Here is a 23,839-nt window from a genome sequence, read left to right as displayed (position 1 = left end):
CACAGCAGTGAGAGGCCTGCGTACCACAAAAAAAAAAAAAAAGAAAAAAAAAAGACTTGCCTCAAATATCGCGTCCTCCTCTCTTAAGCCTTCATCCGTCAGCAGCCCTGCCTCACCTGAGCTGGTGCTTCCATCACTCCCTGCACACGTCTCCAGCACTGTTCTTACGACACTGCTATACGATTTATCTGTTGATGGCTCCATCTCTCCCAACAGACTGAGCTCCTTGCCGCCAGAAGTCCTGTGTGTTCATTACTGAATTTCACTGTCCAGCACAGTAGATGTTCCAAACGAGTCCCGTCTTTCCTCCAGTACACAGGCTGTATTGAAATCACTTGTGTGCTAAGCTCTTGAGGGACAGGGGTCAGACTTAACTGTTTTTCTTCTTTTGTCAATCAGGGTTCTTAGGTGTGAAGAACAAAACCCATCTGTGTTGCTTTAAGTATGCAAGGATTTTGCTAAAAGGAATTGGGTAGCTCACTGAACCAGTGGGAAAATCAGAAAGTAGGTATGAAAAAAAGAAACTAAAAGCAACCAGGACCACACTCAGAGTCACACCACCAAACCAGGCCACCTGATGTCCAGAATGCACTGTCGTCCCGCTGGCACTGCCGACTGTTCCTGGAAATGACGGGCTGCTGCAGCATCTGCCACAGGCCTCCCCCTTGCTGGATTACCCACCTCGCCCTACTTCCTGGCCTCTCTGGCTCCCAGGTGCACCAGGGTGCACGCACCTGATTGGCTAAGCCTCAGTCAAAGCGCCCATGCTCAGAATGAAGGTGAGTAGCTGATGTTTTCAGCCTGGTCAGAGATGGTGAGGTAATTCCACAAATAAGGAGGGTGGCTCAGATAATGGTGGCCAGACAGTAACAAATATCTACTACAGATCCCTCAGGCTTAGCACAGTCTGGCAAACAGTAGGTGCTAAGTAAAGGCAGATTAAAAAGTAAAGTATGAATGAATCGCCTCTAACTGTGTTTCCAGAAACCCTCTTTTTTTATTGAATAAATTTGACAGATAACATTGTGTACATTTAAGGTATACAGTGTGTTACTTTGATACATTTATATATTGCAATATGATTCCCATTGTAGAGATATTCATCACACTACATAATTACAGTACAACACTGTTGTCTATATTCATTATACCGTGCATTAGATCTCTATGGCTTATTCGCTACTTGTTGCAAGTTTATACCCTTAAACAACATCAAACTTGTCCCTGCCCAGTCCCATCTCCTGGTAACAATTTTACTCTGTTTTTTACAAGGTTACCTGTTTTAGATTCCACATTTTAGTGAGATACAGTATTTGTCTTTCTCTGTCTGACTTGTCTCACTTAGCATAATATGCTTAAGTAAATACAATGAAATATTATTCAGCCATGAGAAAGGAGCCTATCCTGCCATTTGCTCCAGAAACCCACTTTGCCAAAGGGGAGTCTCGACCTGGCCCTACAATCCATATTTTTGAGGAGAAGGAGACGGGAGGGAAAGGATGGGAGAAAAAAACACTAATATGTGTTAAGTGTCTGGGATGTGCCAGGCACTGTGCAGACACTTTAGACACATCCCTACTAGTGATACAGTCCTTGCTAGATTGTAATGTGCAAGAGTGGTACCAACCACGTCTGTCTTACCATTTGTCATATCCCCAGTGCCTAGCACGGTGCCCGGCACACAGTAAGTAGGCCCTTGATAAATACTTGCTGGTGTTGAACAGTCCTACAAAGGTGAAACTGTGCCGTTTTGTTGATGTTCAGATCAAGTACCTCTGGCAGTCACAAAGCTAGTGAGTAGCAGCTCTGTCTGGCACCCAACTCCACGCTCTTTCTATTGTCACACCTGCATGGACGCTAAAATCTGGATTGCCAAAATGCAGGCTATTGGGAGGAGTGATGTTAGCATCATGGCAGAATAAGATGTCCCTTATTTTTATCCCCCTTTAACATCTAAGATTTGGCCTCTATCCATGGACAAAAGTGCCTCTGGGAGCTATGGGATCCAGCACCATATGCCAAGGGACCCAGAGGCATCTCACCCACCGTGCATTGGGTAACAGGCAGAAGACCCTGGTATGGGCTGTGCAGCCAGCAGGAGCCTGTGAACCAGCTCCAACCCCTCTGGGCCACAGTCTGAGAGCACCTGGAAGATGCTGATTGTGGCAGATACCCATGGATGAGAGAGCCTTAGTAGAAGTTCAAGTTTCTGGAGGAGAAGTTCCAGCACTCTGTTGGTGCAAAAAAATAAAAAATAAAAAAATACAAGTTTGGATGTGTTGGAGTGGGTAAGAGGAACTTTGCCAAGTTCCTGCCCTCCAAGGCAGCCCAGCTTAGAGAAGGAAGAGCCCAGGGATCCCTCTGGTGGGGGACTGGGGGAGTGGTGAGTGAGCGTCTGGCTGTCCCAGCTGTGCAGGACGCTGCTAAAGAAACCATCTCTCCAGAGCTGCACCCAGAGTACTGAAGCAAGAGTTCCATGATTAGGGGGAGGGAGGAGGTTGGGAAAGAGGCAGATAAGCATATCAGAGGGCATTAAAGGGACACGGTTCCTGCTGACTGTGTTCTAAACTCCAGCAGAAAGCCTGCTTATGAACTGCTGGGGAAACCTCACCAGAGGATCCCCCAACTGGCTTGTGGGTACCCCTAACACCCTGAGGGCCAAACCCACACCTACTGTAAAGCTCCTACAAGAAAACAGTGGTTTCTGTAATGACCTATATGGGAAAAGAATCTAAAAAAAGAGTGGACATATGTATAACTGATTCACTTTGCTGTACAGCAGAAACTAACACAACATTGTAAATCAACTATACTCCAATAAAAAAAAATTTTTTAAATAGGAAAAAAAGAAAAGAAAAAACAGTGGGTAAGTTTCTTGACATAGGCCTTTGCAATTTTTTTGGATTTGACACCAAAAGCAAAAGCAACAAAAGCAAAAATAAGCAAGTGGGACCACATCAAACTAAAGAGCTTCTGCATGGCAAAAGGAACCACAAACAAAGTGAAAAGGCAACCTACCAAATGGATAAAAATATTTGCAAATCATACCCCTGGTAAGGGGTTAATATCCAAAATATATTTAAAAAATCATACAACTCAATAGAAGAAACTTCAACGATTTAAAAATGGAGAAGCTGAATAAACATTTCTCCAAAGAGATACAAATGGCCAACAGGTACATGAAAAGATGCTCAATGTCACTAATCATCAGGAAAATGCAAATCAAAATCACAATGAGCTATCACTTCACATCTATTAGAATGGCTATCATCAAAAAAAAAAAAAAAAGAGAGAGAGCGATAACAAGTGTTGATAAGGATTTGGAGAAAAGGGAACCCTTGTGCACTGTTGGTGGGAATGTAAATTGGTGCAGTCACTATGGAAAACGGTATGGCAGTTCCTCAAAAAATTAAAAATAGAATTACCATATGATCCAGCAATTCCATTACTGGGTATATACCCAAAGGAAATGAAAACAGGATCTGCACCACCATGTCTGATGCAGCATAATTCACAGTAGCTAAGATATGGAAACCACTGAAGAGTTTATCAACAGAGGAATAAAGAAGATGTACACATAAACAACGGAATATTATTCATCCATGAGAAAGGACATCCTGCCCTTTGCAACAACATGGATACACCTCGAGCGCATTATGCTAAATGAAATAAGCCAGACCAAGAAAGACAAATATTGTAATGATATCACTTATATGTGGAATCTAAAATAGCTGAACTCATAAAAACAAAGAGTAGAAGGGTAGTTACCAGGGGCTGGGGAGTGGAGGAAATGGGGAGATGTTGGTCAAAGGCTACAAACTTACAGTTATAAGGCGAATAAGTTCTGGAAATCTAATGCACAGCGCGGTGATTACAGTTAATAATACTGCATTAGATTCTTGAAAGTTGCTAAGAGATTAGATCTTAATTGTTCTCACCACAAAAAAGAAATGATAATTATGTGATATGATGGAGGTACTGGCTAGCTCCACAGCAGTAATCACACACTATATAAATGTACCAAAACAACTGTTGTACACCTTAAACTTACCCTATGTAATATGTCAATTATACCTCAATGACAAAAAAATAATGCAGGCTATTGCTTGTGGGAGATTCTGGGCATTTTTTTTAAAGCTTCTGATTAACAAAAATCTATCTGAGGGCCTTGTGGATTGGAGTCTGACTCTCTGTCCCCATCTCCCAAAGGAATCGCGTGACTGAATGTATACTCTTTCAGAGTACAGCTTCTATGAAACGGACTCTGACCTCATGGCTCAGAGGGTTTCAAAGCCCTGCTGCCGCCGGCTCTTCAGGTACACATTATCAAAGTCTTCAGAAGATGGAACCTGTCCCACAACGACCAAATGGGGTGCCCGCTGAGGTGCTCCCACCTGCTCTGGTCCACCCCTCAGGTGGCCTGTGTGTCTGCTGCTGGAAGTGCCCGAGGAGGCTGATTGCGGAAGAAGTGTTCTCATCGTGAGAGTTGAATGCAGGCAGGTCTTCAGCTTCTGCTGGTGAGTTTAGGCATTCCAGCCTTTTCAGTTCCCCTGCCAGAGATCCTTCATGCCCCCTAGCGGTGAGAGCAGAACAGGCTGGCCTACATTCCCTTTCAGGGGGACTTGGCTCGTCAGAGCCACGTTTGTTCAAGGCAAGTAAGCACAGGAAAAGGACAGACAAAAACCCCTTCCGGAGGGTTATCTAGGGTCCCGTGACTGAAAGCTTTTTAATGAGGAAAAGTCCTCCAGGAAAAAAGTATTTGCACACATCTGATGGAAAATAAAAAGGGCCCTTTGGCTGGGCCACACCTCGCCGTCCTCCACGGCAGCCTTCTCAGTGTGTTCTACGTGGACGGTGCCCAGAGCCCAGCACAGGTGATGGCCCTCCTGGCGTGGCGAAGTACAACTGCCCTGGAGTGTTACTGCATCTTCTTAGGTGCTGAACCAGGGCTGAGGTGTGGAGGAGTCCCCTGCTTCGGATACGGAGCAGCTGCCCAAGTCTGCTTGTAGAGGAAAGGGACCTGTCCTCAGCCCAGCACTGTTGCCCTGGCTTAGTGACCCTAGGAGAGGGCTGCCCACACGTTTCCTTCTGAAAGCACATGATGACTAAATGGGAGATGAGCCAACGCCCTTATGACTTTGGCCTTGCCCTGACACAGTCACATTTCTTTTGGGAGCTGTCATGATATAGCTGACGGGGCACTGGTTTTGAAATCAAACAGTGCCTCCTCCAGAAGCCATTTGTTAGCTGTGTGACCTTGAAAAATTCACACAGTCCCTCTGATCATGTTTCCATCTGTAAACAGGGTTAACGATACCTTTCTTACAGAATTGCTGCGAGAACTAAATATCTATCTATCATCTAACCATCTATCTGTATCTCATACATATGGACTCACACACATACATGAAGTGTCTAATAGGCTGCCTAGCACATAGCAGGTGCTCAACACCAGTCAGCTCCTTCACCTTCCCACATCGTCACAATCGTCCACTCTCAGATCCCTCTGTGCCTGGGAGAAGAGCGGTCCATACATGTCATGAGGCAGGACGCCATCACCACCCTGGCATCTGCACATATGGCTCTTGCTCCAGAGAGGAGTGAACAACCAGACTCAGTTCATCTGCTTCTGAAACTTCTCAGGTCTAAATTTGTATTTGGCAGCCTTGTTTCTGTTTGTCTGTTTTGGCTTGTTTGGAAATGACACTGGAGATCTGGTGCTTGGGATTTCTTCTGTACTCCAGCCTTAGCAGGACACAAACAATCTCATTTTTCTATAGTGAGTGGGAGTTGCCTTTAACCCCCTGAGATTCTCATCTGACCCAGAGACTCCCAAGTTCCCTTCACTGACTAAAAAAGAACTTAGAGTTGGTCGTGGGTGCTAAGAGGGCAGGGTGTGGTGACAACAGGCCCTCCAGTAAGGAGGGGACTCACTAGAGTCAGCGCCCAGCAGCTCTGATCACATCCTCTTCCAGCATCACGTGCAAAAACGCTCTCATCTCAGCCACACCTGGAGGGCGTTCCCTCCACGTGCTAACACCAACCTTAGCGCGGATAATCGTAAGTCTCAAGGAGATAAAAAGCAGGGAAGGAGAGCAGCCTGCTGACCTTTACACTCTCCACTTGGCCTCAAGATTTGCTCTTCTGCTTTTGGTCCTGGAATCCTAAATCCCTCTATTCTTGGGGGCAGGGCAACTTTTTAGGAGCAGTTCTGTTTCTCATGATTATCCAAGCCTGACAACAAATTAGCTGTGGTTAGTTAGCACAATGACATGCACTACATCTATCCCTTAAATCCGATGATGAAATCAATGAAGAAAAGGCTTTCAAACACACACATCTCAAAACTGACCTTAATAATAAGATACGTCCTATTTTTGTCAGGTGCTTTCCCTACATGGCACAAAGCTCCCTTCGAGTCTCCTGGCTCCAAGGAGAAGCAGCCTCTTGTGTCTAGTCAACACTAACTGAGAAACACTGGGAAAAGAAGAGAGAGAAATGGGGAAGTGTAGACAAATGGTCATTCTTCCCTCAAATGTCTCATTCAACAAATATTTATCGAGCATCAACTCTGTGCCAGGAACTCTTCTAAGAATTGGTCCATCAGTGACTAAAACAAACAGAAACCCCTGCCCTCAAGGAGCTTACACTCTAGTGAGGGTAGACAGATGGTGCCATGCATGCTGAGGCAAAAAGAGAGATCAGTAACGTTGATCCCGCCATTATTTAAAAATATGATATTTTGCTCCTCGTGGATTTTTTTTTTCTTTTTTTTTTTTTTTGCGCTTTGACTTTTAAAAGTATTGCATCAGGGCTTCCCTGGTGGCGCAGTGGTTGACAGTCTGCCTGCCGATGCAGGGGACACGGGTTCGTGCCCTGTTCCGGGAAGATCCCACATGCCGCGGAGCGGCTGGGCCCGTGAGCCATGGCCCTGAGCCTGCGTGTCTGGAGCCTGTGCCCCACAACGGGAGAGGCCACAGCAGTGAGAGGCCCGCGTACCGCAATGACAGCTCACAGCTGAGTCCCCGCCCCCGGAGATTACCCTCAGCGCAGAGCCCTAGCCCAAGGACAGGCCCTCTCCCCAGGGGCAGCCTACATCCGATGATTGATCCACGTGGAGAAAGAAGATCCCAGAACCCTAGAGGCCAGATGACAATGCTTAACTGTCAGAAGCAAGGTGGGAGTAAACGCCTCACTGAGGAGCAGGGTCAGAACAGCAGGGAGACACTCACACAGAGCTGTGGAGCCCGGAGCTGAGTCCCGAGATCAAACTATACACAGTGTTTTCAAAGTGTAGTCTCTGACCAGTAGCATCAGCATTGCCTGGAAAATTGTCAGAAACCAATTCTCAGGCCCCAGCCCAGACCTCCTCAGTTAGAAACTCTGGGGGGTGGGGACCAGCAATCTGTAGTTTAACACGGCCTCCAGGCACTCCAGATGCACTGGTCAAGAGAAAGGATCTGGAAGAGGCTGAGGGCAGCTGTGCCAATAAAGTCAGAATTCTCTGACCAGCTTCTGGACCTGGATTAAGTTTTGGACTTGGAGCCCATTGACTGAAGCAAAGGTCAGGTCCGTAGGTAGAAGTACCCTGCAACACCTTGGCAAGACTATATGACAGCGATTACCCCAGTCCTTCTACAAAGGGACTGGCAGGTATTTACCTGGGTAACTATACCCTGGGGAAAGGAAACAGCCCAATACTTAATACTTTGAGAACCACTGGACACAAGGTCTGAGTTGAAAAATGATACCCAGTATGATACAAACACGTTCCCCCGGTAGAAAAAATGTGTGTGTGGGCCAGGTAATAGATGGACCCAGGTCTACTTCAGAGTAGGCTGACATAGATAATACTTGGAAGTCGCCAGAACACTCACTATCCACACTGGTTCCTTAGCCTGTGAATGAACGTGGGAAAGGACAAGTGGGAGCCTCTGAAGCTCCCCCTCTACTCCCCCTCTGAGCGAGGCTGCAAATTACACACATCCCGAGGCAAAGAGCAGAAAGTAGCGCCACCCTTAAAGACCTAAAGGAAGCAGAGTGGCGATCCCCATCGATTTCCATTTAATTCATCAGTCTGGCCTCTACAAGAATTAGATCGGGGAAAACGTCAGCAGAGTACCCCAAGCTCCAGTAACCTGTAGCGCCAACGGCAGCTGTTGTGCCAGATGTGGTGTAAGCCACGGCCGCGCGCCTACCCCTCAGCCCCCCACCCCCTGCCCACAGCAGCTGATCTGGAGGCAGCAAATGATACTCAGGGTCTCTCTCCTCTACCATCCGTTCTAGATTTCCCTCACCCTTGGTTAGCACCTGTGACAGACAATAAACTAAATGAGTAAATGTTATAGTATGTCAGAGGATAAGAATGCCACAGAAAAATTAAGGAAGGGGAAGAACGTTTTGCAATTTTGAAGGTAGGTAGTCTTCATTGAAGTGACATTTGAGCAAAATCCTGAAGGAAGTGAGGAGTGATTACCTTCAGAGAAAAAGCACTCCACAGACAGAAGAGCAAGTGAAAAAGCCCTGGGGCTGCTTCATGTCTGGAGAATTATAGGAACCAGCATGGTTAGCGTTTGATGTCAAAAAGGTAGCACGTGGCCAGATGTGCAGGGCCTTAGAGATCAATATTATATGGACTTTGGCTTTTACCCAGGATGAGATGAGAGCTGCTGGAGGGTTTGAGGTAAGAAGTAGTATTACCTGACAGGTTCACTCTGATTACTGTGCTGAGAATAGCCTGTAGGGAAGCACAGTGAGAGAGTATAGTGGCTTGGACTGGTGTGAGGGCAGCAAATGTGCTGAGAAGTGTACAGATTCTGGATAGACATATATTTTTCTTTTTAAAGATTTTTTTTTGATGTGGACCATTTAAAAAAAATAATTACTATTTATTTATTTTTGGCTGCGTTGGGTCTTTGTTGCCGCACGTGGGCTTTCTGTAGTTGCAGTGAGCGGGGGCTGCTCTTCCTTGCGGTGCGCGGGCTTCTCATTGTGGTGGCTTCTCTTCTTGTTGTGGAGCACCGGCTCTAGGTGTGAGGGCTTCAGCAGTTGTTGCACACAGGCTCAGGAGTTGTGGCTTGCGGGCTCTAGAGCGCAGGCTCAGTAGTTGTGACGCATGGGCTTAGGTGCTCCACGGCATGTGAGACGTTCCCGGACCAGAGCTCGAACCCGTGTCCCCTGTTAACCACTGCGCCGCCAGGGAAGTCCCTAGATATATTTTAAATAGAGATTGCACAGGATTTGCTAACAGATGGGGTGTGAGGTACAAGAGAAAGTAAATGGTCAAGGATGACTCAAGTTTTTGGCCTAAGCAATTGGAAGGATGGAGTCTCTAATTTCCCAAGATGGATAAACCTGGGAAATGAACACATTTGATGGGGACAAGATCAGGAGTATTATTTGAAATATGTTGAGGTGGAGGTGTATTGACTAGGAGTTGGATAGAGGAGTCTGGAGTTCAGGAAAGGAATCATCAGCTGACCAATAGGTTTGGGGAGTCCTAAGACTCAATGAGAACATTAAAGGTCTGGGAGAGAAGGAGAAACTAGGTAAGGAGAAGAAAAGCTGAGACCAGAAGATGTTAGTAAGGAAAACCACAGGCATGTGATGTCCTGGAGGCCAAGTGACAAAGGATTCCAGGGAGGGGACAGGAGTCAGCCACACCAAATCAAGTAAGATAACTGCTGCTCAGTGATCGTTCAGTCCTGGAACCCAATTCGCCCGATTCCCAATTTTGCTGTGCTACCAGTCTCCTTGATGTATCAGTAGGCACTGAAAAAGTTAGATCTGAAATATTAAGCAGTCTTTCAACACTGGTTTATTACGGAAGCCCTAAGTTAAACCAACTTTGTCCCCACATCGAAGTGTGCCCGATGCAAATACTTGCTTTCTGGTGGTTCGATTCAGCCAAGGCTTAAGGTTCCAATGAAACATAAAGAAGAGCAGCCTAAAAACCATTTACACTCACAAGATAAATAACTTACACCCTACTCCTTAGTGAGATCAGGCCCAGCGTGCATATCCTATTTCCCTTGTTGTTCTATATCTTGCATCAGAGTATTTACGTAGACACATGAACAGTTTACTTGAGTTTAAGTTAACATTTCTGTCAAGTTCATGTTTACAAATATTACCTTCAGATGCATTTTTAAGCCTGTAAGAGGGAAGACGGTGGAACTGATATAAGAACAACAGAAGAGTTACCACAGTTTCCTGTGTGTGTCCTCTGAGTGGCAGTGAAGGGAATGAGTGTGGTTAATGCTCCCCCGTATACCTGGGGTGGAGGGCTGCTTCGCCACTTGCAAGATGGGTCATAGACAGCAAAACCTCTACTGGAGAGAGTACTAATGTGAGCCAGGAGCCTTCTTTTACCTTTCCTGAATGTTAACAATATGGAAAGCAGACATGGAAAATGTTATTCTGAACACTGAGGAATACACACTGGCCTCGCCTTCCACATTTTGAGTTTGTCAGATTTGGAACTAGGGTGTCTGATAAGCTGCATCTGAAAGGTTAACCTGGTCCCAGGTAGTTCCTAGACTTAGACATTCATCAGGGTAGGTAGGTTCTGAACACCCAAGTGTTGTGGATTGGCTGAAAGTGAGCTCTAGGGATCTTCCTTGTGGCTGACCTAAGATTTTCTCTAGAACTGTTCTTCCAGTAATTCCACCAGCTAGGCAGATTTAGCACTAGGGGAAGGCATAGAAATCAAATACAATACACACATAAAGAATACGTAGGTTTGCAAGAATTAAAACCTGTCAATCAAGAATAGAGCTCTATTATTATAGTTTTGGTATACCTTCAAAAAACAGTTTACAGTTTGGCTGAGTTAAGCCAAAGAGTTAAAGATATCAGAATAACATGCTTGTTTTGTCTGTATTTCTAAGAAACACTAAAAATTAAAATAATAAAATCCCTATTATAAATTTTGGAATACCACATATACACTGAAAAGTATATCTTTAACAATGTCAGAAAACTCAACTCTTTTATGTAGTTATGATAGAATTAAGATCCTGGTTTGGTCCTCTCACAGAGAAAATTAGGTACAGCTTTTATTGTGTTTATATAATTTTACATTATTAAAATGTTTTCAAGGAGTCCACTGGCCTGAAAAAACTATATCCTGACATGTTGATTCAGAATTAAAGGTTATTTTTATACTTTCCTTTATTGACTAAAAATATGATTTTTGAGACTGTACATATTTCCCCTGAGACATGTGTTTTTCCTTGGTACACACATTAAATACCATATAAGAGAAAGTCTTAGTGGTTGTGAAATCACACAGTATAAAAAAAAGTAGGACACAGCAGGATAAAATGTGACCTCAGGACATTAAACATTTTCAGCTCTGAAACTAAGGGACCCCACAGTAGTGGCAGTACTGACTTCCCCATGCATCCCCAAAGCCCTGTGTTCGGCCTTTAATACTGTTTGTCACTAAAGGAATAAAGTGCCTTAGGGGTAGTGGATTCTATGACTTGAGTTGGGAAAAAAAATAAAATGAGTCTGGAACATGCTGTTGTTTTCAGATAGCTTGGGTGCTTTTGGGAAAGTCAGAGTCTTAAAAGGACATTGGTGTGAACATAAAGGGACTTCCCATTGACTGAGTTGTAAGAATTTGCACATCAAAAACAAGTACAGAGGTGGTCATAACACGAAACTAAGCTGTGACAGAAGTTTATTTTTTTTAATAAGTAGGGGAGCAGTCATATTGAGTAGTTTATTTCTTCTAATAATTATGTCTGTTTATAATATTTACATATATAGTCATTGCTCTCTGGGTAAGCACTGAAGAATAAACACATGGAACTTGTAACTTGACCAAATGATCCTGGCAGAAGAAGGTACTAAAAAAAGTAGGGTGGATTTATTAGCACAAATAATAGGACATATGGTGAGATAATACCAGGTAGAAGATGGCATAGACGGTCATATACAGTAACTAAGGAAGACGGACAATTCAACACTGTATTTTAAAATGTGAATTACTCAGTGTCCTGAAGAGACAAGTTAACTACATGAAACTAAGTGCTCTACAATCAAGATTGAAATGAAAGCTCTAGAATACAACCATATTAAATGATAAAAAACAGAACAGATCAAAATACCCTAATGGCAAATCAATAGGTTAGGAATTATCAGCCATGCCCAGCTTCATACATCGCTACTGCAAAAGATACCAAGTTTCAAAGACAATAATTTATAAGAAAGGAACTTAAAAGTTTACCATAAAAAAAGTCAGCTCGACACTGTGGCTCAAGTTTGAAATACCCTAGTCTTCACAATCAGACCATATCCAGGCCAAGAATCACCAGTCAACAACCCAGATGCTTTGCTTTTCCTTTAGTTCTCGTAAGAATGCTAAAACTCAGGGAAGTACTAATACTTAAAAATTAGGACTATATCACATTAAGAATCATACTACACTGGGAAGTTAGTAAAGTACAGAAATAATGAAGAAATTACCTAAACCATAGCCTTGATGTTTTAGGATAGGTTTATGTGAATGTGCAATAATAACTTATAATCACTGCTTATGTATGTTGTTCATCAGCTGCTTAAGGTGTTTGAGGATTTCAAGACTCATCCATACTAAATTTGTACTCATAGTTTAAAATTTTTCAGAAAATTTAATTAGTCAATTTTGGAATTAATGTTTAAACGCTCAAGAAAAATTAGATTCCTAATTTTTTTCTGTATGAATTTAATGGAGTGATCATTAGACAAAGTACATATACTTTTCAGTATTCCTCAGGTCTAAAGTCCCTCAGACAATGAAAGATTCTATTATCATTTTCCAAGTTCAAACTTCAGAAGAGAACGTCTATAATTATGAAATCCTAACAACCCTTGCTAGAATCTAAAAGAAAAAGTTACTCTAAAAGCATTTAAGAAAGACAAAGCTTGAGTGGTCTTTTCCTACCAAACACAGTTATTGCTTGGTTTTAAAGACAAATGAATCATAACTTAGTAGGAATCATGTTTCCATGTTAACCACTTGGATGGATGCCATGATATATGACTGAGACTACTGCACACTCTCTTCTTCCAACTGTAGGATTTAAATTGTATTGAAGGTAAGTCCCCAAGACATAAAAAAGAATCTGAAGCACAAACTGTTGGCTCAAGAAAGAAAGGAAGACTCAAAAGGTCAAAGGGACCCCAAGAAAGCTACTATTTGACCAGTGGCCAGATCTCCATGACTATCATGGAACTGTGAGAAGACCTCTCAAAGAAACAAAAGCTTCAGTCATATTTAATCTGACACATGAGAATAAGTACAAAAAAATTATTAAAAAATCACATGATTTTGGCAAATCATAATAAATATTTACCACACTCAGCACACCTTGGGTGAAAAAAAAAAACAACAAAGGAAAAAAAACAAACAAACAGAAAAAGAGTTCATCTGACTTGTCAGCGTTGTGAGCGTTACCTTCCTGGCATTTGCTCCTGAGTGGATGAAGGGATCGCACGAAAACCTACCCCCTAAAAAAATAAAACCAAACCCAAACAAAACAAACAGAAACATCTTTGGGAATATAAGTACTCTGTTTGCAAAATCAAGCACAATTGTTAATTAATTAGATTCAATTAGATTCAAGCACTGGTATCACACTGACCTTCATTGATTATACAGCTTTTCAAATCATGAAGATAAACCTGAATTTATAAAACCTGATGGGGGGGCTGGTGTTCAGAATGGCGCCCAATATGGTCAATACTTCTATATATCCATAAACACCATGTTGATATCCTGAAGGTGCGGGCTTGAGTGGATGAGGGTGAAACCTGACCAGAAAGCTTTTCATGATTATGGCTTTTTTCTTATTTCTTCATCCCAATCAAAGTCTAATGGTTCATCATCTAGTTCCGGTAAAGTGAAGAGAGATGTTTTGGAAAGACTCAGTCTCTCGGTGGATCCCCCCAGCTGAAAAGTTTTCCTTTTCCTGCCAAGCACTGTAGCTGTGGTCACAAGAAGAGGGCTGGGGCCTCCCTCACCCAGGTTCTTACTTTCAGGAGGAGGAGGGGATTCTGATTTGGATTCAGAGGGGGAAGTAAAGGAGAAGTTTGCCAATCTCGCTAATGTGCAAGCATGAACCTTGCCACTTTTACTATGGCACGAAACCTCTTCCTTTCTGTCTCTTTCAGAAGCAAGATGCAAACGCCCAGTGTTGCTCCCAAGCTCTAAGTCAGGCTGGACAGCTCCCTTTGCAGGGGCACGTTCCCTCTTCTCTCTCGGGCCGTCTCTGTCCGGTGGCTGCCGTGACACCTCCTTTGTCTTATCTTGCAGCTGAGCTGGGCTTCTGACTTCTGAGGTAGAGGCCAGCTTGTCTGGACCCTTCCCACGCAGAGCTGCTTTTCCTCTTGCTCTACGTTGGGGAATTTCAGGACTCTGAACTGCTGTTTCACTTGTGCCAGGAGACACAGGGCTGCAATCTTCAGGAGAGTGGATCAGTTTTGACTTCTTTCTGAAAGTAAACTTTGCTAGTTTGGCCACAGGGGGACCCGGACTCTCAACACTTTCAAGGTGCGGCTCTTGCACCTGAGCAAGGGATTTCTGTCTCTTTCTTTTGGGAGTTCCAAGCACTCTCTCTGGGCTCTGTACAGGAGTGGGCCGAGGATGAGGAGAGCTTGTGGGCTGCGAGGGCAGCCTGGCGGGATTCCTGCACCACTCCTGGGCCCTCTCCTTGCGCAGCTTGTGCAGTTTCCTGGGGACGTGATGAGTCAGTACTGAGTCTGGCTCATCAGCAGATACTGCTGCTTCAGAAACCATTGCTGCCTTTTTTGCCTTTTCACCCTCAAGGCTGTCTGGCCTCAATGGAGCTTCTGTCTCTTCTGGTGTTGGAAGCGGTCCAGTTTCCAGTTTGCTCCTTTGGCCTGGCTCCCTTTTTTCCTTACCCTGAGATTTGTTGTTGGAGATTTTCAAAGCCATTTCCCCCCCACTTGTTTTGGGACTAGGAGACACAGGAACGGTGTTTTTAGGTTCCATCGGATGAGTTGCTATGGAGTCAAACCGGTCCAAACTGTCCTCTTGGCTATTTTTGTGCTCAGCTGAATGCCTTCTACTTGTCAGTCTATCGGGCCCCAGATGGGATGGGGGATTGGGAAGTGGGCTTCCCCCAGGCCTGCCTCCAGGTGAGGACAGATGTGTGCTGCAGTTCACTTCCTGCTGAGCTGATGGGCTGAGCTTTGATTCTTCCCCTGGATCATCTCTCAGGGACCCTGAAGTCGTCTCTGCTTCCATTGCCCGTGGCCGGCGTTGACACACACTCTGATTCTGTAACCTGTAGAAGATAAGGAAAACGTGCACTGCTTTAAGCTTTTCATTTCTTTATTCTCTGAGATGCCATCTCAGGGTTTAAGTCCAATATAATTCCGGGTTAATACCACATACAGTCCCTTAGAGCAGCAGGAGGAAATTATACTTTCATCAGGACAGAATTCAAGTGTTCTGATAATCATTCTAATTTGACCTAAAACGGTAGTAAAATAAAGAAAATGAAGTAGCAGGTTTGTGTACATATTCTCAGATCTCTCTGAAAGTCCATTTCATTCATTTTAGAATGCTCAGTCTTCTCTCTCGTGTTAAATGTTCCCCTACAAGACAGACTGGTGGCTATGTGCAGAGTCGCTGATTATGGACCAAGAGAAGTGGCTCGAGTTGTTTGGTAGCCAGTCCTCAGATCTGAACCAAAGTGAAAGACTGTAGTTTACGAGCTCCTCACATCTCTTGACTTAACTGAGGTACTGAATTTTCGTGCCTCTGAAAAATCACCTTCCTCAGGAGTAAACAGACTGTGACTCCTCCACGCTGTGGCCCCCGCCCCTCTGGCAGCCACCTGCCTGGTAGACCTCCTCCAGGCAGCTGTGCCCTCTTCCCTGCCTAGCCCAGCCACGTTTCAGCATGTGTTCTGGGCAGCCACTCTCCATTAGACTGATACAGAGTTGAAACCTACTGACCTGCCCAGAAGGTGGAGCTCATCTTGTGATATTCGTTTTAAACTGGAATAATGCCAGAGGACCAATTTCTAACAGGGATTGTAGCTTCTCAAAAGCATGTCCCTTAGAAAGCCCCTCCTAACAACCTAGAAATGCCTTCTCAGTATAAGGGGCAATATGACTGCTTCCATGCACTAAATCCAAACAGAAACTACACCAAAAAGCAGATGAGTAAATTATTCTAAAGGTCATGGGTAATCATAGAAAAAGAAACAGAAGAAAATATGTTAAAATTAAATGGATTTTAAACTTAAATATATTTAAATACATTAACATGTTAATGATAGCTCTCTCTGGGAAATAAGATTATGTCTGATTTTTTCATTATTAATTTATTATTGATACTTTCAAAATACTCTATGAAGAATGTGCATTATTGCTTACAATTGGGGAAAAAAATACCCGAAAATTATTTTGGACTATAGTCACTGGTAGAGTTGGGAACATCAATACAGGAAAACCTAGGTTCACTGTAGTCATAGCCAGACAAAGGCAAAACAAAAAAAAAAACCCAAATAGCTTTCAAAATTACTACTATCTAGTATACTTTCAGTATCAAATTGAGGTCAGGGATACTCGTAATTGTTAACGCTCCATAACTTTAAAAATGTATGGGAATTTTAAGGGTAGAATAATTTAGCCCTGCTATCTTAGTCTGATTCTGATGTGTGAAATTAATTTCTCCACTGTTTAAATTCTGCATTTTACTATACCTCCTAAGACATCTTTACACGCTGTTTTTGTTTTTGAAACATCTTTATTGGAGTATAATTGCTTTACAATGGTTAGTTTCTGCTTTATAACAAAGTGAATCAGCTATACATATACATATACCCCCATATCTCCTCCCTCTTGCATCCCCCTCCCACCCTCCCTATCCCACCCCTCTAGGTGGTCACAAAGCACCGAGCTGATCTCCCTGTGCTATGCAGCTGCTTCCCACTAGCTATCTATTTTACACTTGGTAGTGTATGTATGTCCATGCCACTCTCTCACTTCTGCCCAGCTTACCCTTCCCCTTCCCCGTGTCCTCAAGCCCATTCTCTACGTCTGTGTCTTTATTCCTGTCCTGCCCCTAGGTTCTTCATAACCATTTTTTTTTTAAGATTCCATATATATGTGTTAGCATACTGTATTTGTTTTTCTCTTTCTGGCTTAATTCACTCTGTACGACAGACTCTAGGTCCATCCACCTCACTACAGATAACTTAATTTCGTTTCTCTTTATGGCTGAGTAATATTCCATTGTATATATGTGCCACACCTTCTTTATCCATTCATCTGTCGATGGACACTTAGGTTGCTTCCATGTCCTGGCTATTGTAAATAGAGCTTCAATGAACATTGTGGTACATGACTCTTTGAATTATGGTTTTCTCAGGGTATATGCCCAGGAGTGGGATTGCTCGGTCGTTTTGAGATGGGTAGAACAGCCACCATTTGAGGCTGGCCGTCACTAGTAAAGCATTTTCCCAAAGAAAAGTGATAAAACTACAAACAGCTTTATTATTAACATGTGCTCTCCTTAAGAAATAGAAAACTCTTTCCCAAGGGGATAAACCCACGTGCTACTGGGGGTTTTCCCTCTTGCTAAGCTTGGCTTTAGAGTGTGTCTTGGAGGTTCCTTTGCGGGGCACCTGGCTTTGCTGCTGTGAGGCTCAGCTCCAGAACATGCCCTTGCATTACAGAGAAATACCAGAAGAAAAATAACATTTTAAAGGCCACTTTAAGGTCTGTTTTTTAGACCGTCACCTTTTGTTTCCCTTCTTCCCCTCCAGGAGGGTCATCTTGAATTTGGTAAGTCCAATTGCTATTTTTCTATCACACAACACTGGTTCTGAGCCTCGCATTCCTTCTTTCCTGAATCCAGCAGGTCAGCTTAGGGTAGTCGAAACGACCAGGTTCTGGCCACTCAAAATGAGCAGCCTTTCCAAAGCAAAGCCAAAGCCAGGACAGGCCTGAAAGGATCAGCTGCATCAGACTATAGAAGAACCGGAGGAAGAGCTTCTATCGGGAAAAAGCCAGGGGACCAAACAAAAGAGTCTGATTTTAGACAACGTGCAAGCTTACTGCAGGCTGGCACCTGCGTATTAGTGGGACAAAACCAGTCCCCACACTTCCCCAAAAGGCTGTGCTGAGGTTTTATAAACAGAACAAGAACACTGCTGGATGAAGAGAGTGAGCAAATAGGAGAGAAACGCCAGGAAAAGCATTCTCAAGGTTTTACTTAAACAGTCAATAATCTCAGTGTGCTCCCCAAATTCTCGCTGTGCAGCTGCTCTGCTCCCACATGCCCTCCATTCACCAGCCCCCAGCTTCGAGATCAACACCGGTAACCAGATTCAGGTCAGTCATTAACCCACTCACACGAACAAGGAAGAGGCCCGATGGACACACTTGCCATTCCTCACTCTTGCTTCACAGGCACAGACTCAAAGTCAGGCTTTTTAGAAGCTCATGTATTTAGGGAGCATGCAAACGTGAAAGTTCAGGCAAAAATTCTTTAGGTAATGTGTGTGACACATTCCTTCCCACATGTCCGCATTTTAACAAGTCACTAGAAAGGGGAGTTTTGAAACATTGCTGTTGTCATTCCTGAGTTGTTCCCCTGTAGGATGAAAAACAGTTCCTTCATGGTCTTCCCTGGTGGCAAAATCCCAGTGTGAATAAGGCCATAAAATCAGTCATTTATTCAGTATTCCATGTGAGGCACTGTGCTGAGTCCTGATACGAAAACAGAATATTTAAAATAAAGGTCGGGACTTCCCTGGTGGCATGGTGGTTAAGAATCCGCCTGCCAGTGCAGGGGACACGGGTTTGAGCCCTGGTCCGGGAACATCTCACATGCCGTGGAGCAACTATGCCCGTGCACCACAACTACTGAGCCTGCGCCCTAGAGCCCGAGAGCCACAACTACTGAGCCCGCGTGCCACAACTACTGAAGCCCATGTGCCTAGAGCCCATGCTCTGCAACCAGAGAAGCCACCGTGATGAGAAGCCTGAGCACCACAACAAAGAGTAGCCCCTGCTCGCCGCAACCAGAGAAAAGCCTGCATGCAGCAATGAAGACCCAATGCAGCCAAAAAATAAATTTATAAAAAAAAAAAAGAAAAACAGTTCCTTCTTTAACATAAAATACCTCATTCTCACTGGGGAGTTTTTTTTAGTCTGACTGTTAAATTGTAAATTTTTAAAAGTCATGGATTGGGGCATGTAGGGAAGGAAATCATGATGCTGAAGGGAAAGTCAGTGCTGCTGCTAATGGACCAGGAAGGCCTTTCCTGGGTGAGAGTCAGCACTTCCACTTCTACTTCTGTAACCTTCCCAGTGTGCCAGCACAGGCTGGCCTGAAAGCAGTCTGGGTCTCTACCTGCGATTTTCTTCTACCAGAGATATATAATGACTAATGATCAAATATTTATTATGCTTTGAAGAAAGCTTTATGAACAGTAAGAAAAGAATTAAAATATTAATAAGCACTAAGATTCTTTATGTAAAGGCCATTGCACATGTCCTCTCCTGGTGATGAAAAACGATACAGCCAAGTTATAAAATATTTTGTGTCTGGGTCTGGCCCAGGATGGGATAGGTCACTCCCTTAGAGGCCAACTTCCTCTTCCTCAACAGCAGTCCCAGCCACCTCTCCGAATAGCACTGCTCTACTTCTTATACTGAGCCAAAGAAAGAGAAGAAGACAAAGTGGCAGTAAACAGGATACAGCCCATTCACCAAGGTTTCTTGATGGAAACTGTGTGTCATGTTGGGTGTAAACTGTAGGTGGCACACCTTGGTGCTTCTCATATAATCAGGACCCAGTTTATTACATATAGTAAAGGACCAGTCAGTGTTCTCCACGAGGCTCACCAAACCAGTAAGCCAAGGAAATGCAGCTGTGGAAGGTGGTCTCCAAAGAGGCGGCCATCAAGTCCCTCTTTCCTATATGTCTATGCCACTTCTCCCATCAAGAGGTGGTGTCCATTTCCCTTTACCTTGCATGTGGGTTGACCCTGTGACTTGCTCTGAACTACAAAATGTGGTAGAAGTGATGCTGAGTGAGCTCCGGCCCAGCCCATAAGAGGCCTGCAGCTTCCACTTTTGCTAAGCTACTTGAGTCCTAAGCTACCACCTCAGAATTCTTACTACCTTACCGTAGAGACAGCCCAGCTAGCCCCCGGCCATTTAAGCCACCCCTGCGAAGGCACCACACATCATGGAAGGTATCTTGGATGTTCCAATTCCAACTGAGCTCCCAGCTAAATAAATGCAGGTGTATGAGTGACCCCAGCTGGCACTATGTGGAATGGAGATAAGCCATCCCCACTGAGCGCTCCTGAATTTCTGACTCCCAGAAAAGTGAGCACTAAAAAGTTGTGGGGTTTTTTTTTGTTTGTTTTGTTTTGTTTTTAAGCTACTGAGCTTTGAGGTAGTAGATTATACAGTACTAGATAACTGAAATCCCCTACTGAGAGTACAGACAGATTTTCCACTTACTTGATACTTCTTCCATTTCACTAAATGCCAAACAAGCATTTTCCATCACATGCTTTTCTTGGTTTTCTTTTCTCACCTTTCAAGTCTTCTTAGCTCTTCCCTTAAGAGGCTGTGCAGCTCCAGCTTTTCCAGAATAAGTTCACACTGCTTCTGGTACTGCTCCAGAGGGTTATCAGGAAAGGATGTGTGGAGTGCATTCACACCTCCCAGCAGAGCACCTCCCTGAAAGGGTGAGAAAATGGGAAATGCCAGGGACAGTCACCAGGCTAGCCTGCAGACAGGAAGTACACACTAGAGGCCACTGATCCCAGATGGCTGAGACCAGCCCTCTACACCCCCATCACAGTATCAGAATCACCTGGGAGCCTTTTTCAAATTTCAGTGGTCCTCTCCCTCAATTCCTGGTGGCATGCATTGCTCTGAGAAGCCACACTGTCTCTAGTGGGACCATAAGCATCTCTCAGGCGTGTTGAGGAGAAAAAGGATTGAGACCCACTGCTTTATACCAGTGGGTAAAGCAATGCTACTGATGCAGAGACTGTTTCTATGACAATTTTTACCCCTTCTTTTAAATAGTTTCCTTTGGATATATTTCCAGGAATTACTAGGTCTAGAATATGATCATTTTTATAACTCCTGATAGGCTATAAATTGTCTCTTTTAAACAATGCTTGTAACTAGGGTTCAAACATTAGGTACAGGGCTTCCCTGGTGGCGCAGTGGTTGAGAGTCCACCTGCCGATGCAGGGGACACGGGTTCGTGCCCCGGTCCGGGAAGATCCCACATGCCGCGGAGTGGCTGGGCCAGTGAGCCATGCCCGCTGAGCCTGCGCGTCCGGAGACCGTGCTCCGCAACGGGAGAGGCCACAACAGTGAGAGGCCCGTGTACCAGAAAAACAAAACAAAACAAAACAAAACATTAGGTACAAAATATCCTTACCTGCATGGAGGACTCCATTACCGACACCACTGTAATAGCATCTTCCAGAGTCACTGTGTCACGGAACATCAGGCGAGCATGAGCTAATAAGGTGCATTTGAAATTATGGAGAATTATTTTTATGAATTTTTGAGGTGATAAATGTAATACTCTCCTGGATCCCCCCTATTCCAAAACTGTATTTTATAAATGAGCTACTAATAACAAATACATTTTACTAGAGCAAGCACGTAAGTCTAACTTCAACTAGCTTTAAGGTTGTTTCTCTAATAATGGGCCTAATCCTTCTGCACAGCCCACGGCAGTTCTGTGTATTTACATGAAAAGGTACTCTGGGCTCCAGCAAAGAAAGGTGCTATGCGGCATATATTTAATATTCAGTGACTTTTAATCCTTACTTTCTAATCTATTATAAATCATACAAAATTAAAATTAATATTCATTTCTCATCTCTGATACATCTCTTTATCTGTGAGCTTTTCAAAACTGCCAAATTTGCAAGCCTGAATCTTGGGTATTTCTTGCCTTAATATTAGTTATAAATCCTTGAAAAAGTGAGGGAGGCACTTTCGTTTTATAGAACTTTTTGGTAAGCATATATTATATCATCATATGATACAGTCAGCTCATGTGAAAAAAATTTAGGATTGTTTAGTAAGGGCTAAATGTCAAAGCTAGTATTAGAAAAAAAAGAAAACGTCTGGAGACGCATATTGGCTGCAGGTATGCATGTAAGTCTCATACCTTAGGGATGGGATAGAGCCTGGTACTGTTAATTCAGCATTATTGTGCTCGTGGTGGGCTGTGAGTGGCAACTGGTGAGAAATAACCCAGGGTGCTATATAGAAATATTTCCCAGTAAGGGAGTATTCCACCCCAAATGCCAATAGAAGCCGTCGAGAAACAAAACATCCGTACATGAGACTTTCTACATGAATGATGTCTTAAGTTATGGGAGGTTCTGAGATGCCACAGAGATTCCTCTTTCTGAACGACGCTTCGTTCCACTCAACATCTATAATCCGTCCCCAGAAGAGTGGTTTCATAGCTCCGAGTTTTTGCTTTTTAAGCAACTATGGGCAAGCACCTCAGAGATCGTCCTCACTCGTCTCTGAATTCATGGTGCCAAGCCCCATGCCCTGCTCACACTGGACACCCAATAAAAGTATTATCTGCTGAAGGAAATAAACCTTCTGCTAATCGTATCAAGCTTTCCAGCAGGCGGATGGTTGTCCGGGCAGCGTTCCGGGAATCGCTCTGCCTCTGCATCTGGTAGTACCGGAGGAGAACTTGATTACCCTCATCAGACAGTGTGGGCTGCAGATTCCTAATGAGGCAGAAATAGGTTTTCATCTTTTCCATGCTCCAGAGCTTCTCTGATTTGCTTGGATAACCTGTATATATCAGGTATTGGGTCAGTAATTTCTAACAACAGGCAAACATCTCATATTAAGGGTTTTGCAAAAGTTCTTGTACTCATTTTTAAAAAGATAACCTTCAGGTTTTGTGGCCACTGAAATCTAGATGTGTCTCTGCATATAGTTCTATAATAAACAGTCTTAGGCGCTAAGCTTAATAAAGGTAAGCTTCCTACAGAGGTTTAAATTATTCAGAATAATTCTGTTCTGCCATATACAGAAATAAACAGTACTTGGTAAATCTAAGTTTTTGACAGAAGTCCCACATTTAGAATTCTGTTTCATAAACTCAGTCCATTTTTTGTGTGTGCAAGAGGTGAACCACGTGGTAATTATATATCATAAGGTTGCCCCCTTTCACCACAAAGGACACATTTACCAACTTTAATCTCATCAATGGCAAGCAGAGAAAGACCCTTTTCCTTCCGTTTGTTATTCTGGGCTCACTAACTGACTCTTCTCACTGCTTTCTATCTAAGCCTCTCTCTACTGCCCATTAGTTACGGTACCTTGGGTATTTATTTAATTTTCTTCAAGAAAAATTTCATTTGTTACGTCTACTTTTTGTCAATTTGAATGATTTGTTCGTCTCCACGTACCTTTGTTTTCTAAGATAAAGGCAGAAATTATACGATCCCAGTCTTCATTCTTGGTATCAAGCAAAACCAGGATCAGGTCGAATCGACTTAAGAGTGGGCTGCCAAGGGCAATGTTCACTGACACAGACTCATGGGGGTCGTACTGGCCTTTGGGGTTGGTTGCTGCAAGGATGGTGGTCCTTGTGTTCAGCTTGCACACGAGGCTACCAAAAGAGAAGGTACAATTCACTCACTGTTGGGATTCAAATGAAAAGCAAGATTAAACTTGTTAATAGAAAGGGACTGCTCTTGCCCCTTGAAAATCTACACTCATGTGAAAGAGAATGTGAATGATACAAACACCAAGTTCAAATGAAGGACATTTACACTAGCCTATCTTG

The 23,839-nt window shown here is 43.7% G+C and overlaps 1 protein-coding gene across 3 annotated transcripts in view; it reads right to left on the bottom strand.

Annotated features, from left to right (window-relative positions):
* Positions 1 to 11,699: 11,699 nt before the first annotated feature.
* MCM9 (minichromosome maintenance 9 homologous recombination repair factor) overlaps positions 11,700 to 23,839 on the bottom strand; it is an 83,180-nt gene continuing 71,040 nt past the window's right edge. For 2 of the 3 annotated variants that reach the window (XM_082855452.1, XM_082855453.1), the window contains exons 9-13: positions 23,460 to 23,662; positions 22,633 to 22,836; positions 21,443 to 21,525; positions 20,579 to 20,724; positions 11,700 to 15,296 (exon numbers count right to left, since the gene is read on the bottom strand). In XM_082855452.1, the coding sequence (XP_082711578.1) occupies positions 13,823 to 15,296; positions 20,579 to 20,724; positions 21,443 to 21,525; positions 22,633 to 22,836; positions 23,460 to 23,662 (2,110 nt within the window). In that variant the 3' untranslated portion in view covers positions 11,700 to 13,822. Of the gene's footprint in view, positions 15,297 to 20,184; positions 20,725 to 21,442; positions 21,526 to 22,632; positions 22,837 to 23,459; positions 23,663 to 23,839 lie in introns of those variants that run through there. The other variant, XM_082855454.1, reaches the window with a different exon arrangement.

This window comes from Leucopleurus acutus (genome assembly GCF_964270905.1).
Source record: "Leucopleurus acutus genome assembly, chromosome: 15".
Classification (NCBI taxonomy): domain Eukaryota; kingdom Metazoa; phylum Chordata; class Mammalia; order Artiodactyla; family Delphinidae; genus Leucopleurus; species Leucopleurus acutus.
This window is presented reverse-complemented; position numbering and strand designations above follow the sequence as displayed.